At 41.7% G+C, this 13,703-nt stretch overlaps 1 protein-coding gene across 4 annotated transcripts in view; it reads right to left on the reverse strand.

Annotated features, from left to right (window-relative positions):
- Window positions 1–3,172: 3,172 nt before the first annotated feature.
- The window catches only part of RASA3 (RAS p21 protein activator 3), a 134,423-nt gene continuing 123,892 nt past the window's right edge, over window positions 3,173–13,703 (reverse strand). For 2 of the 4 annotated variants that reach the window (XM_049834083.1, XM_049834085.1), the window contains 6 exons: window positions 13,298–13,413; window positions 12,267–12,349; window positions 8,559–8,770; window positions 7,663–7,766; window positions 5,683–5,866; window positions 3,173–5,040 (listed from right to left, as the gene is read on the reverse strand). In XM_049834083.1, coding sequence (XP_049690040.1) covers window positions 4,965–5,040; window positions 5,683–5,866; window positions 7,663–7,766; window positions 8,559–8,770; window positions 12,267–12,349; window positions 13,298–13,413 — 775 coding nt within the window. In that variant the 3' untranslated portion in view covers window positions 3,173–4,964. The remainder of the gene's footprint in view (window positions 5,041–5,682; window positions 5,867–7,662; window positions 7,767–8,558; window positions 8,771–12,266; window positions 12,350–13,297; window positions 13,414–13,703) is intronic. The other 2 variants (XM_049834086.1, XM_049834084.1) reach the window with 1 other exon arrangement.

A 13,703-nucleotide genomic window follows, 5' to 3' on the forward strand; every position in this document is an offset into this window, starting at 1 on the left:
ACTAGTCAGACACCATACAGGCCCCACGCTTGCGGAGGGAATTTGCCCTCAACATTAACAGAACAGCATACATCTGGGGTATGTTTTTGGTAAGATTCATCACAGCAATGTTTTAAAACTAGTAAAAAGCCTTTTCATTTCCCTTTTTGTCATTTAAACATTCTTGACGTTTATCCCAGGCTGCTGGTGAGCTTTTTGTTTAATCAACACATCCACATTAACTTTGCAGGCAAACCTGCTAACGCCAGGCAACTTTGTGGTTAAAAGTAATAGCTCTGTGCAAACATGATAAACCAAACGATTTTAACTTTTCAGGTAAACGAGAATGACTCAAACGGAGCAGCAGATGAAAAACAGGAATTGAAACAGAAAGGCACGTGTGATTTGTTCAGAAGTTAGGAGGGCTGGTTTCTATCCTCAGGATGAATCTCCTAGGATCCTATTTTATTTTAGGAACCCAGAACAATTCTTTGCTCTGTGATGGCTCCTTCCAGTCTTTTCTTACACAGCCCAGATCCAGAATTTTACACACATAGGAATACGGCACTTTTGTCTTAAAACCTTGTCTCTTCCTCGGTACCTGCTTGAGCTTTAGAATAATTTATTTACTGTCTAGTGACAGTACCTCAGAGCCAGAAAGAAATGTCTTCTCCAGTCAGCCTGCTAGCCTTTGTCTCCGGCCATAACGAATACAGAAGGTGGCTCGTGGGAAGATGCTGTTCTTTGTCTCCAAGCGCCACCCAGCATCAGTCCCAGCCTCCGGGACTGCCTTACGCCGTGGTCCTCCTGCAGCATCCGCTTCCTCGAGCTAAAAACGGGGACTGGCAGGGTTCACGCTCTTGCCTGCGAGCCAGGCCAGCTCCTCACACAGCCCTTTATAAGCGTGCTGAACGGATTACAAGCTGAAATGACCTCCTTGAAACTGGGTCGACTATTGCAGAGAAGGGATGCAGACAGGAATCACATCAAGTGCCTCAGCTGTGTGGCACAGCCAGCCGTCCTAGCCCCAAAATGAGCTTCTCATGTAGACCTAAGTTCTCACTGATTTCTCACAGCTTCTCAGACAGCAGTCGCTGACGCTGACTCCCACGAGCCTTGTGGTGGGCCCCGGGTGCTCTTTGCATGCCATGACTATGGCACATCATGCTTTGCTATTGCTTTTTTTTTTTTATATATATATATATTTGGCAATTTTTACATGGAAAGATTTCCAGACAAGAACCATGTTCTTCAACCCTCTCATCCATACACACACCTCATTAAAATCTTACTGGGTGAAGAACCAAGCGCTACTGGTGTCAACAGAGCTTTGAGACATCGCTGCCATGTGCAAGGCTGTCCCTCCTGCTGCCCAACCGACTGCATCCCAGCACAGCTTCAGACACAACAGCCACAGCATGAAAAGGTCCCAATACTGATTTGTCATCACTGCAGCAGCTGCTCTCCATCTCTGCTCCATCCACCTAGAAAACACACACACACACAAGTGACAAGATTTTCTCTGTCAACTAAACTCCTGTCCATTGCCTTAGGAAACTCTAGCAGGACTCTTGACCTTGGGTGTGCAGTTTCACAGCCAAATCTCCCAGTCTGAACTCTTTACTTCCGAAACGCACCAAGACATTTACCACCTCCTTTGAACTGGAATGGACACAGACCAAGGCCACTCGGGTCCTGTCGCCAGGTCAGCTGTGCCCCAGTGCACTGGTTCAGCAAGGGAGAAAACAGGCACGAGGATCTTCTTTGGCATCAGGAGTCTTAGGGGAGAAGAGCCTGGCTTCTAAATTTTTTTCTGTCAAAAATCATTTTTTTTCCTTTTAGGCTGGGACAGAGAAGGAAAGAAAACTGACCTGACATGTTTACTTATGGCTGTGCTTTTTTTTTTTTTTTGATGTTACTTTCTTCATTCCAGATACAAGGGATGCTGTCCCAGGTGTCCCTATCAAGTCATCCATCTTGTGGGCAGGATTTGCTGAAGATATTTTTCTGAACATAACGTCAGAAACATATGCTGCAAACAGCCAGAAGACAGAGGCTAAGCAAGTATTGGAAGCCCACTTCTAACAAAACCCCCTTACCAGCCCTGTCAATTAAGTTACGCTGTAAGAAATGCAGCTTTCAAAGATTTCCTATTGATTTAAGCTAAGACGTGTTAGCAAGAAAACAAAATTATTGTATACACTGGATGAGACTGTGTGGAAAAGAGATAGACCTGGGTATGGTGTTATGGTAATTTTGCATTTAACTCTGCTCATTTCTTACTTAAAACCTTGATCGTTTTAAAAACAAGGTTTACAATTCCTCAGCAAAAGACACACTTGCGTAATTGTGGTCAAGTTCACCTTTGCCAAGACACTGGTGATGTGTCTTGCACCATCAGTTTGGCTTTCTTTCCTGGCTGTGGTCTACCTGTTAAACCACTACTGTCACTCAGCTAGAGCACGCCTGTAGAAGCTCTTCTCCAGAAGTTTCTGAGAAACGCACGCCTGTGTTCTGGTGACAGACACACGATACAGCAGCGGGAGATACCTTGAACACAAGCTAGACTAACACAGGCTGAATGAGCTGGTCAACAGCTTTCCACCCCAGAGGGGCTCTTGCAAACACTCCCCGACAGAACCAGAGAGGGCAGCTTGTTACACGACATCTCGGAGCCAAAGCTTAATCCACTTGAGTATCTGGTAAGCTCTAGAAGACTGACTGGCACAAACCTCAGCACGCCCAACGTTTTGCCACCGAACGGGTCCTATTCAGAAGGGTGATGGTTCCATAGGTCCGTGAGCCAATATGCACGCAGGGTGCTGTGTTAACTCTTTCCTCCTGTCCTCTCGACACGGTCTCACCCCTCCCTTGCAGCAACAGCTGTGTAATAACAGAAGGAAGCAGTTCAAGATGCTGATCTAGCTGAGTAGTAACCGCTTTCTCTCCTAGAGCGGTTACGGCTGGATCAGGTGCCCAATCTGGTTCACTGCAGAGTCCCACGGGTACAATGCTGACCCAAGGAAAGGGGTGGGGATGGGACGAGGAACAAAGATGGGACTCAGCAGCCCCAACAGAGGTTGGTTTACACTCACAAGGATCTCCATCCATGGTCCGACTCTGAGCAGCGGATGCTGTGCCAACAGCCACCCCGGTGGCCGCTGTGAATCTAAACAGACTCCAAATGTGCATGTAGTTTTCAGAAATAAAACATTTCTTTTAATTGGCAAGTAGAACACACATTACAGGTCATTAGTATTTTATAAACAATATTAAGTTACAAATACATGTTAAAAATTGCAGTTCATGGCAGCTAAAAGCTCGGAGTCCAAAATGCATCTCTGCAACGCTTCATTACTTCCCTTTCCCCAGTCTGCTCGGTGAAGATGAATAAAAGATCATTTATCATCTACTAGGAGGTGGTCTACTATATACTCAAACAAAAAGAAAACCTCATTCCTAAGGGCATCACTAACAAACAGAGGCATTCAAAGTACTTCAGCCATCTTAAAATCATGTCAGATGCAATGAGGACACAGTTAAGAATTACTCCGTAACACTTTAAGCAAAGATACAGATATCTTCACATTAAACCGATAGTTCAATGCTTTCTGTTCCAATTCAGCTTAAAACCAACACTAGCTTCTCCTCCACAGAAGCTTAAAGTCCATCATGCAGGCTTCCGTGCCATCAAAGCTAGATGTTTGTAAAACAGACCCTTATACAGAGGAAAGTTACGGTGTACAACTAAACAGCATACATAAATATGTATCTTATATTTAGCAGATCTTTATTCCCCTCCTTAATGACTTTTGTTGGTATTAGTGAGATACACAGCTCATTCCATTTTCATTACACTCAGAATATTAACAAGTTACCATTATGTGTGTTAATATACTAAATATCCTGTAACAAGTCTCTTTAAAAAAGTATTTAAAAACATTTTTGGAAAAGTAGAAATCTATTTTCCAGAAAAACTAGTGGTACTAGGATGGCATGGACTCCTGTGCTTAAACATCCTTTCAGAGAAAACCCATCTTGACGGCTTTTGTGCCTGGGAGTCAAGTGTGTCTCAGCTGCCAGACTCATATTCTATTTGTCCTTCTTGCTGTGGTGGTAAAAGGTCATAAAAATCAGCTTACCTTGCCTTTCAGTTGGCAGACTTTCAAAGATTACCATTCACTGGACTGCATAAAAGAGACATGTAGCTTCAACATAAGTTCATTTCTTTCTCACTCATATTTATGAGAGTCAGTTTTACTATACCGCTGAGATTGCATCTTCAAAACCAAAGTCTGCTGAATGTGTCTGGAGAAATGACTTTGTATCTCAAAAATATCAAGAGTACCATTCAGATCTGAATTTCTATTAAAAACTGTGCACATTTAGCAAATATTATGCTGCTGTAAAAACAAAAGGCCTGCTCCTTGGCCTGCTCAGAATACAAGCTACAATGCAAGAGATTACACCAGAGGGTTTTTTCCTCTGCTTCTTTTCTAAATGCAGGCATTAAAAGTAAAGTGTTACTAAGCTTTTCCTAAGAGAGCACGCAGGGGTGTGGCATAATATACATTAATCAGGAACAAAAACCAGTAACAAACAACCACTCTAGAAAATGCTGCGTATTAGCAGCATGCTTGGTTTCTGAAACATAAGGAATTGCATGGGAGTTGTCAAGATGAAGTCCACACACCTCGATCATTGAACTGATCACTAGATTCCAAGAAACCAAAGAAAATTTAAAAATACACATGACAACAACTGCCTAGAAGGCAGAGTTTTATCATCTGTCAATAACCAGATGAATAAAGTGCATAGCAACTATTATAACAGTTTCTTGAAAAGAGAATACATTTAGCAAGTCTCAAAGTTTGTAAGCTTGACACTTATCCGTTCATTTTGCTACATGTGTGGCTTCCCTTTTGTTTTGCTGTTTAGCTTCACTGATCGACCCTTCAGCATTGTCCTGTGATTTCCTTTGCACTTCATATGGAATGTGCCGAGATCTCTGACTGCTGCCTGATGTACGTCTGGAAGCTCTTGTCGCCAATGGGATGTTCTCTAAGAAAAAGGAAAGAGAAAAAAATGGACAAGGACTATACATAGAGTTTTGTGTCAGGACATCAGATGTCAGAATGGAAAGTTAACAGACAAAACCTTTTCCCTAAGCTTGATATGCAAAGTTGTAATTGTAATGATAATACTGCATCTTACTTGAACTGGAAGAACTGACTGATTGAATTGATCCTCTTTTTTATCAGCCATCCACAGAATGGTCCTTTATTTACACGTACACAAAATACAGTCATGTGGCTGTATCAGCCACTCTTCCCATTTTAAAACCATGACTCCAAAAGAAGCTGGTAAATACATGTATTTTCTGGTATTTAAAGCTCATTCCAGGAGCATAGGTTCAAAATTAAAAAAAAAAAACAAAACCCCACAACAAAAACAAAAACCCCAAAGTCCCAAAAGCCCCATACTTATTTTTATGACTGAAACTGCACTTAAAAGAAAATGAGCGTTTAAAAATTCCTTACAGTCCTTTAAAAATATTGTGATACAAACCCTAAGTCACCTAATCTTACTTTGTATGTATTTGCAGGATCTTTTTTGAACACGAATATGGTGAAGGCCAGAACATAAGCAAGGGAAATACCATTTCCCAGGCCTGCTCCTGTTTGGAGAACCCATTATACTTACTGGCTTCCATATTTTGTCTTCTTAAATTTATCCCTCTTATATTGAGCATGCTCCTGCTCTAAAGTTCCAACACCTTCAATAATCAGCTTTAGTGTTTTATACGTCTCCTTAGGGTCATCAATGATGAATGTAGAATATTCTTCTTCTTCAGGTCCATCATACACAGATTTGCTGCCACAGGCCTCTGGGAAAAAAAAATAAAGTACAGGAATAAGTATCAGATAGGCAGGGGAAAAAAACCAAGACATGCAGACTAAAAATACTCAGTCTGGGGTTCATACAGTTCCTTGGTTTGCTTCCGCATGACCACCACAGAACTGTGGCTGACATAACAGCAGACGGAGCGGTTCCCTGTCCTTTTGTTGGTAAGCACAGGGGCTGGCCCATGCCCGTTCCCTCCTCCTCGTCTCAGGAGGAAAGGGCAGCAAGCCTGACAGCCACTCCTGGCTTGGTGCAAAGCTGTCCTTTGCTGCACAGGCAACACTTTCATCTCAATTACCGCTGGCAGTACTCCACGCACACACTTTGGGAGCTCTGACACAGGTCTAACTCTGCCACTGTGCTGCAGGGCTGGCCTGCACAAAGCCAAGTATTCACTTGTCAGAAGGACAGGTCCCATCCCTAAGCAGCAGCTAAGCGACAAGTATGGCACAACAGACTGAATTCAAACCAATTACGGGTTGAAGTACTCACAGAAGATCTTTCACCGCATTACCCCTAAAAGACTCCTACAGCAAGCATAAGCAGAATATGTCATGACTACTGCCTGGCTGCGTGCTTAAGGACATGTCCTGAAGAAGAGGCAAGTCATATTACCTTCTCATCCTACCAGGGAGCCTTTCTGGCTAAGAGATCAGAACACTGATTACGCACGAACATTTGCAACACATTCACCATGTGATCTACTTCTGCATTGTGGCCAAGCGTATTAGAAGGGGAGAGAGAATATCTTACTTTGTCTCTATTTTTCCCTAGCGTTCTAGCTTTACTGCCGTCTCAGTCTCAGCTTTCGAATTACCTGCCCCTTGTTGCGCTGCCTGTGCCAGACCTGCGTCCTTTTCACCAACACTGAAACTCGATGCTGGCTCTGGCAGTGAGCATTCGGAACAGGGGAAAGCTGGGCATTGGTTCAGACAGCTCGGAAGTGGTGAGAATCTTAAGTTTGCAATTGCACGGCGGCCAGGAATGGATTAAAGTGCTTTCCAATCCGTGTGTTTGACACCACTGGCTTATCTCATATTATAAAATAAAGTCCTATTTAAAGATCAGTGCCACAGCGAAGGCTTCCCTGCCACTCCCTGTGCTAAATTGGGACTTCAAGTCTGGCACTGCGTACACCGGATACTTTTCTTGGCATGCCTACCAGTCCTAACTTCCTCTGCTGTCTCTTCTTTCTTTTATCCTTCATGTCACATCTTTGCTCCCCTCAGCTCCTGAGGGTTTCCTGGCCCAAACTTTAGTTTTCAACATTTCATAGGCATCCAGAGGTCATCTTTTGTTGATAATTCCCAAAGAGCCTTCCTGAGGAAACCATTTGTATCCAGCCTGTTCTTGGGATCTAAATCAGGGAATGCGCACATGACTTCTGGTAACACAAAACCATGTTCCACTGAAACCTCAACTTTGCTGGTGCTTCTTTTCAGCATCAGTAAACTTCTGGTTTAGGGCACACTCCGATTTGTCAATTCAGAGCATCCAAGCAATGCTCTGTGCTTACGCTATTTTAGGATGCTGTGGTTAAGGCTGTATTTCAAACAACTGTTTATTATGCAAAGAACTTTGTACAGACTGAGACTGCACACTGCACCAAAAATAATTCACACAACTGTCTCAAGACAGCAGAAGGGGAAACAAGTTAAATAATGGCCACTGTGTTCTAGGATGTGATTCGCAAGGCTGGTCAAGCTAGAACATACATTTTTTCACAGGTATTTTTGCCTTGCTAAGTGTATTGGAGATGCAATGATCTTTCATCCTCACCTTGCATTTTCTCCAATTTTGGCATATACAAGTTGAAAAGAGAGTAGATGCGCTCAGTTTCTCTATCTCCATCTATATCCAGTTGTATATTTGCTGGAAGGCCTCTGTAAGGCATCAGGAAGAGAGGTAGAAGTTACATGCTAAACAGTATGTTATGGCACAAAAAGCACTTAACAAGGATGAAAGTAAAAGCAAGTACTCATGAAAGCCAACAGATTGCGTGTAATAGAGCTCAAAACTTCCTATTCTTCCCAAAAGAAAAGGCAGACAAGTTCAATCTTCTTTATGCCTAGATTTATCCAGCATGCTTTCACTCTGACTTGAAAGAGAGGACTGTATCAGTACCCAGAGATTTTGGTGAATTAGTCTGCTATAACCAGATGGAGGAGCCAAAGCACTGAACTCCCAACCGTCCAGGTCTTATATTCTGAGACAAACTACCACTACAGACTTGTTGCCTCTCTCATTTTAGATGAAAATTGTTTCCTATGAACCAGACAGTACCTCTTCATGTAACAGAGAGCATGAGTGGTCCCCTTAGAAAAAGATCAGTTTAGAATTAAACCTAGAAGCTGATGATTGTTTGTTTCAGGAATTTACAAACAGGACATTGAAGGATTTCTGACATTTTTACTAATGACGGATGATCAGAACCAAAGTATCTTATCCCACAGTCAACTCCTATCAATGTCTTGAACGCTAAAAATTGCAACGTTTTGACCAAGATATGCAGATACTGGCAGTATCAGAAAAAACAATACAGACGGCCTTTGAAAACACGACACTGCCTGTGCACCCGGCACATCATCTTGGTAATTGCAAACCTGGAAGTCACACTGCAGAGATGCACACACCCCTGGCAATATCTAGACCGACAGCGTGTTACAGATCCTTACCCTGTGCAGGGGGTGCAGCCAGGAGTATTATCTGCAGTAGCTTTACAGCAAAGCCAGTGGCCATTAAGATAGGCAGAGGGATGGTAGACTGTGAGGCGCTTCTTGTTGCATTGGCTAACTTTGGTGAGGATATCAATCCAGTCCTTGGCCTCCACACAATTATTTGCTTGGATATACAGGACTCTTCTTTCAGGCTGGATCACCTGGAACATCTGCAAATAAGGAAATAAGCCACAGAATGAACCACCAGAATGAGTCGGTAAACCCAAGAGTGGGGTCAAACTGATGATTTATTAAAGAAAAAACACAGCATACTAAAAGAATGCACCAATATATATATTTCAATACAAAACCAAGCAGCAAATGTGCCCTGAAAACAAGACCTTTCACCGGGCACAAGGAGTAAGATACTGTTCCTGTAGGAGATGATTTACAAACAGCTAATGTCAACTTGCTGGTTGGACCTGAACAAGACCTGTTGTCAGCCTCAGGGATGCAATTTTAGTAATGCTGCAGCTCCCAGTTTTGGAAGGCTGACAGATGAACCCAACGCAGGGCTGAGAGGAAATGCTAGTCAGGCAGCGGGCAGAAAAGAGAAAAAAATGAAAGACTGGATCCAGCCTCAGTGATAGCTTTGCTTTAATACTACCGTAACATTAGTCTTTTTAACACCTATTTCAGCGTGATTTTTCCTCTTAATAGCTACTACACTTCTGCACCCAACTATAGCTGCCATTAGCAAATCACAGCAGTACAGTTTCTCTTTAATCACCATCAGGTGGTTCAAATAATTACACATTAATTCTGCATTATGGCTTGGGCACTGAAAATCTAAACTAGAGCTCACCTGCCTGTTCAAAACAGCTTGCAACTTAAAATGGCACAACTGCAGTTATTTTCCTCCTGTTGAAGAAGCAAGTTTCTGATGCACAGCCTTATTGCTTGATTATACTGATCATGCACTGAAGATAACCAAGCCCAAGTTAGTGATCTTAACTGCAAATTTTGGACAGGCAAGTGTCAACCATCTTAATTTCCTCAAGCTTCTGCAAATACTTAATTTTAATGAGTTTTCCTCTCTCACAGGTATTCCTAAATTATCCTTCCCCCATCTACTTCTCCATTTGATTATTAGACATCACACTGCCCGTATCATGTGGAATATCATTTTCCAAACGGCTGGTTTCTCTGTGCTACTTCAAAAAGAAAAAACAGATGCACACAAAACCCCAACTAAACAAAAAACACCACACACCAAAAAAACCCCAAACCCCACCAAAACTGAAATGAACTTTTGTCTATGACAAAGACCTGAAACATTAGCCTGAATTCTGCACCTAGCTGGTCAGGAGAATGTTGCAGACTGGCACCAGGCACCACCTCTTCCTCCCTTGCGACACTTCTAGGTGCCCATCCTTTGAAGTAGCTTGCAAATATACTTGTGAATTTGTGAACGAACAGGTTTTTTAATTGCAATGTCTCTTCTAACAGGAAAGAGAAAGCTCCAACAGTCATTTCCCTGGATTTGGTATCCTTATAGATGTCAGACAATAATTAGAAAGGTGCAACACAACAGCAGTGTAGGAGCTGCTAGTGTGATCAGTCCAGCACTGCTAAAATACACACCAAAGAGAGAGTCCTTTTATTAAAACTTTTCAGGACATTACTGGCAATTGGAGTCTGGGGAATAGGGAAGGAATGAGGAAGACAGGAGCGTGCAGCTCAACCCTCTTAACACAGAACTAAAGGGAAAAGAATTTTAATGTCCTGCTGGGGTAAATGGAGCCTTCTGCATTACAACAAAGGAACAGTTTTAAGGAGTACGGCTTTGTGTAAGGGGATACCAACCTAAGTGAACTAACATATGGCAACTGTTACTGAGAAGCCCACAACTAAGCCAAGAATTTCAAGTGGTTGCAAGACCTTTACACTACTACCAAAACCACCAGTTGCTTCTCAAACAACACAGAAGATCTGAACAGTACTTAAAGCCACCCCCACATCCCCCAAAATGTGCTTAAGGAAGATGAAGGCTACTGGCCTTACTGCCAGACAGGCAGATTTATCAGGAGTGAGGAAGACATGCTTGGTGCAATTCAGAGCACAGATACATAGAGATTATTTATAGAAAATGTAGATCTTTAATCACACTTAGCACCCATGATGAAATATCCATCGCAAATACATCTGCTGTGGTGTTTTGAGAATTCTGTTCTTGCTGCAGTATTCTATTTATGTATGGCAAGTTTAGCATGGGAAGGCAATAATGGTATTTTCTACTGCTTATGGAAAGACTCTGAGCCTTACTTTCCAGAATGGATGTAGTTACCTTCATTTCCTAGGTAATACTGAATTTAAACAACCAAAATAGTGCACAGTTTCTGATGTTAACAATAAACGGATATTTTTGCTATAATAATCTTCACAATAACGGGATATTTTGGATGCATTCTAGCCCAGTAGACTCTGTAAGTTAGAGAATGCTGTCACTTAAGATTCAATCAGAATTATAGCTCAGTTCCTCTCCACACACAGTAAGTTTTATCTCAACTGTGTGGCTACTTTTAGTTTAATCAAGTTATTTTGCAGAGTACAGTTGGCAACAGTCCGTCACGCTACAGCTGCCTTCTGATAACTTGAGAATTATTTTGCAGCTTGGTTGCCTTTGCCTGTGTAATTAACATGAGTTATAAACACCAGAGCCAGCTACAGTACAATGAAGATGTGCTTTAGAAGCAAGTGAACTGAAACTTATTCCACCTTTTAACAAAGAGAGATATGCTACCAAAACAATACTTGAAACAGGGAAAAAACTGAGGAGTTAAGCATTGTATTTCACTTTAACAAAGCGCTGTTTGAGGAACCTTAATATCTCGGCCAGGTTCAAGCACTGCCCTGCATGGTGTCAACAAGCAGTGTAGATGGCAGGAAAGTCTTAAAGGCAGAAAACCTAAAATTCACAACCATTTATGTGTATAAAGAAGTCTGTAGTAGATGCATGTTTAGAACTGGAAAGCCTTGAGCTGGGGTTTTTTTCTTTATTTTTAAATAAAACTTTTTCAGGACTGTACTCACCTTTACAGGCAGAATAGTACGAAAAAGTCTCCCAACATCATCTAAACTGATTGTGTCTAAGAACCATTCTTACACAATGGATGGTATGTCTCCCATAAAGAAGTTGGCGGTAGTGTTCCATCCATGAGAAATACAGCTATATTTTATTCCCTAATGTGGCAATCAAAATGCGAAACCATACTAGCACAGCACAGATGATGTTTTGGCACATGACCTACCCCAAATATATATGCACTTTCATTAACCAATCAAGAAACCCTGACAGCTAAGAAAGAAGATGTGATCCTTAACAATTATAAGCAGCCAGTTCCTTCCCGACAGAGGGGTTTGACAGAAAGGGCAGGGACTCGATCATCTTACCTGTGTCTGACATTATGGAGCCCAGACAGCTGATCAGCAGTGGTCAGTACTGACTGTGCTGCAGATCACGAAATCCAAAGACCGCTGACTGGGCTGTTAAGAATCTGAATGGGCTGTACTTTTGGAAACTTCTGCTACTATATACAGAACAAGCAGCTGTGGTTGTACATCTTTCAATAGAAACCCAATCCAGGTTACAAAAGGGAAAAAGGCGATTAGGCTGGTGGATCTAGACCAGCCTAACAAGTACATTAATGAAGATGACCTACTTACATTTTTCATTTTAAATGATTCCTCCTCCAGCCTCTCCACTGCCAGAATGTTTTCAATCGGAATGCTACACAGAGGATGATCACCTGCAGAGCACACACAGAGAGATACTGAGCAACTTATTCACACCTCAACTTCACTCTCTGCCCTTATTCTAAGGGCTGATTCAGTTCCTTTGAAGATGATTTTGACTGCACAAGGAAAAAAAAAAAATCTGTCACACAGCAGGGATTTACTAGCATGGTCCTTAAGTATTATCTTAAGTTCATTTCTGTTTTCAGGTGCACTACGTTATGCTAGCAAACCTCTTCAAAACTGACTACTGAAGCAGGATGCAGCGTCTTTCTTGAGAAGGTGACAATGAAAGAAATCATTCCTGTCAGCTCAAGTGAACTAGGTTGATGGTGGTGACATAAGATCTCAAAGTTGAGTGTGAAATGATGACTGGCATGATCTGAACATGTTTCCTTATCTTTCTCACTCCCTATGTATTTATATGATGGAAGGAAGTGGTATTTGTTGCGTACTACTGAATAGACAAGAACAATTTGCAAAAAGCAAAATCCTTGGTATTAGGCAACATTAAGTGAATAAATTTTTGCAAGTTCAAAGCTTGCAGGCAAATCCCTGCCTACTGCAGCCAGTTGTGCCAATGCTACAGAATTTGAGAACAAGCTGAGATGCATCTGAGAATATTCAACATAAACCCAAATCCCAGCGTAAGGTATTTGTATCCCAAGTTTTATTTCCTTGCACAATCTACTAGGTAACTGTGAAACCTACAGACAGTGTTGATAACTGGTATCAGACAAATATTATCAAATATTCTGGTAATTTATAGGGTACTGTGCTATCCAAGAAGCTTCTCTAACAGTCAGTACAGACATACTAAAAGAAGAGCATGAACATACAGGCTGACAGACTTGCCTGCACTGTGCCTCCTACAGTTACAGATCTAGATCTCAGCCTTCTGTTCTTACACGATCCTTATGTTTAATCTTCGATTTAATGTATCAAAAAAAAGCCTGGCAAACCTTTGTTACCTTTGCTTTTCTGATAGGTAAACTCATGGTTTGTCAGACGAAACCATCTCTTCTTAAAGTTTTTCATACCAAATCGTTTTCTTCCTTGTGCTCTCTTGATCATGAACCTAGTAAACAGGACAACAGTTGTTACAATACAGAAGATTTTATATATACATGCATATCAATATATGCATACCTATAAAATATGTATTTATGTATATAGATTTATACATATATACATATACACACACACATACATGATGGCACTTGCGAAGCTTTAGGAAGGGACACACAGTGTTTTCTAATTATTGAGGCCTTGTCTTTACACGGAAAGGTAAGTCACATTTGGATAGGTTTAGTGCATCTGTTAGTTAAGCCTGTCCTTTTTTCCAGATCTAGATAAGGGATAAGACAT

This window comes from Accipiter gentilis, chromosome 31, assembly GCF_929443795.1.
Source record: "Accipiter gentilis chromosome 31, bAccGen1.1, whole genome shotgun sequence".
Taxonomy (NCBI): domain Eukaryota; kingdom Metazoa; phylum Chordata; class Aves; order Accipitriformes; family Accipitridae; genus Astur; species Astur gentilis.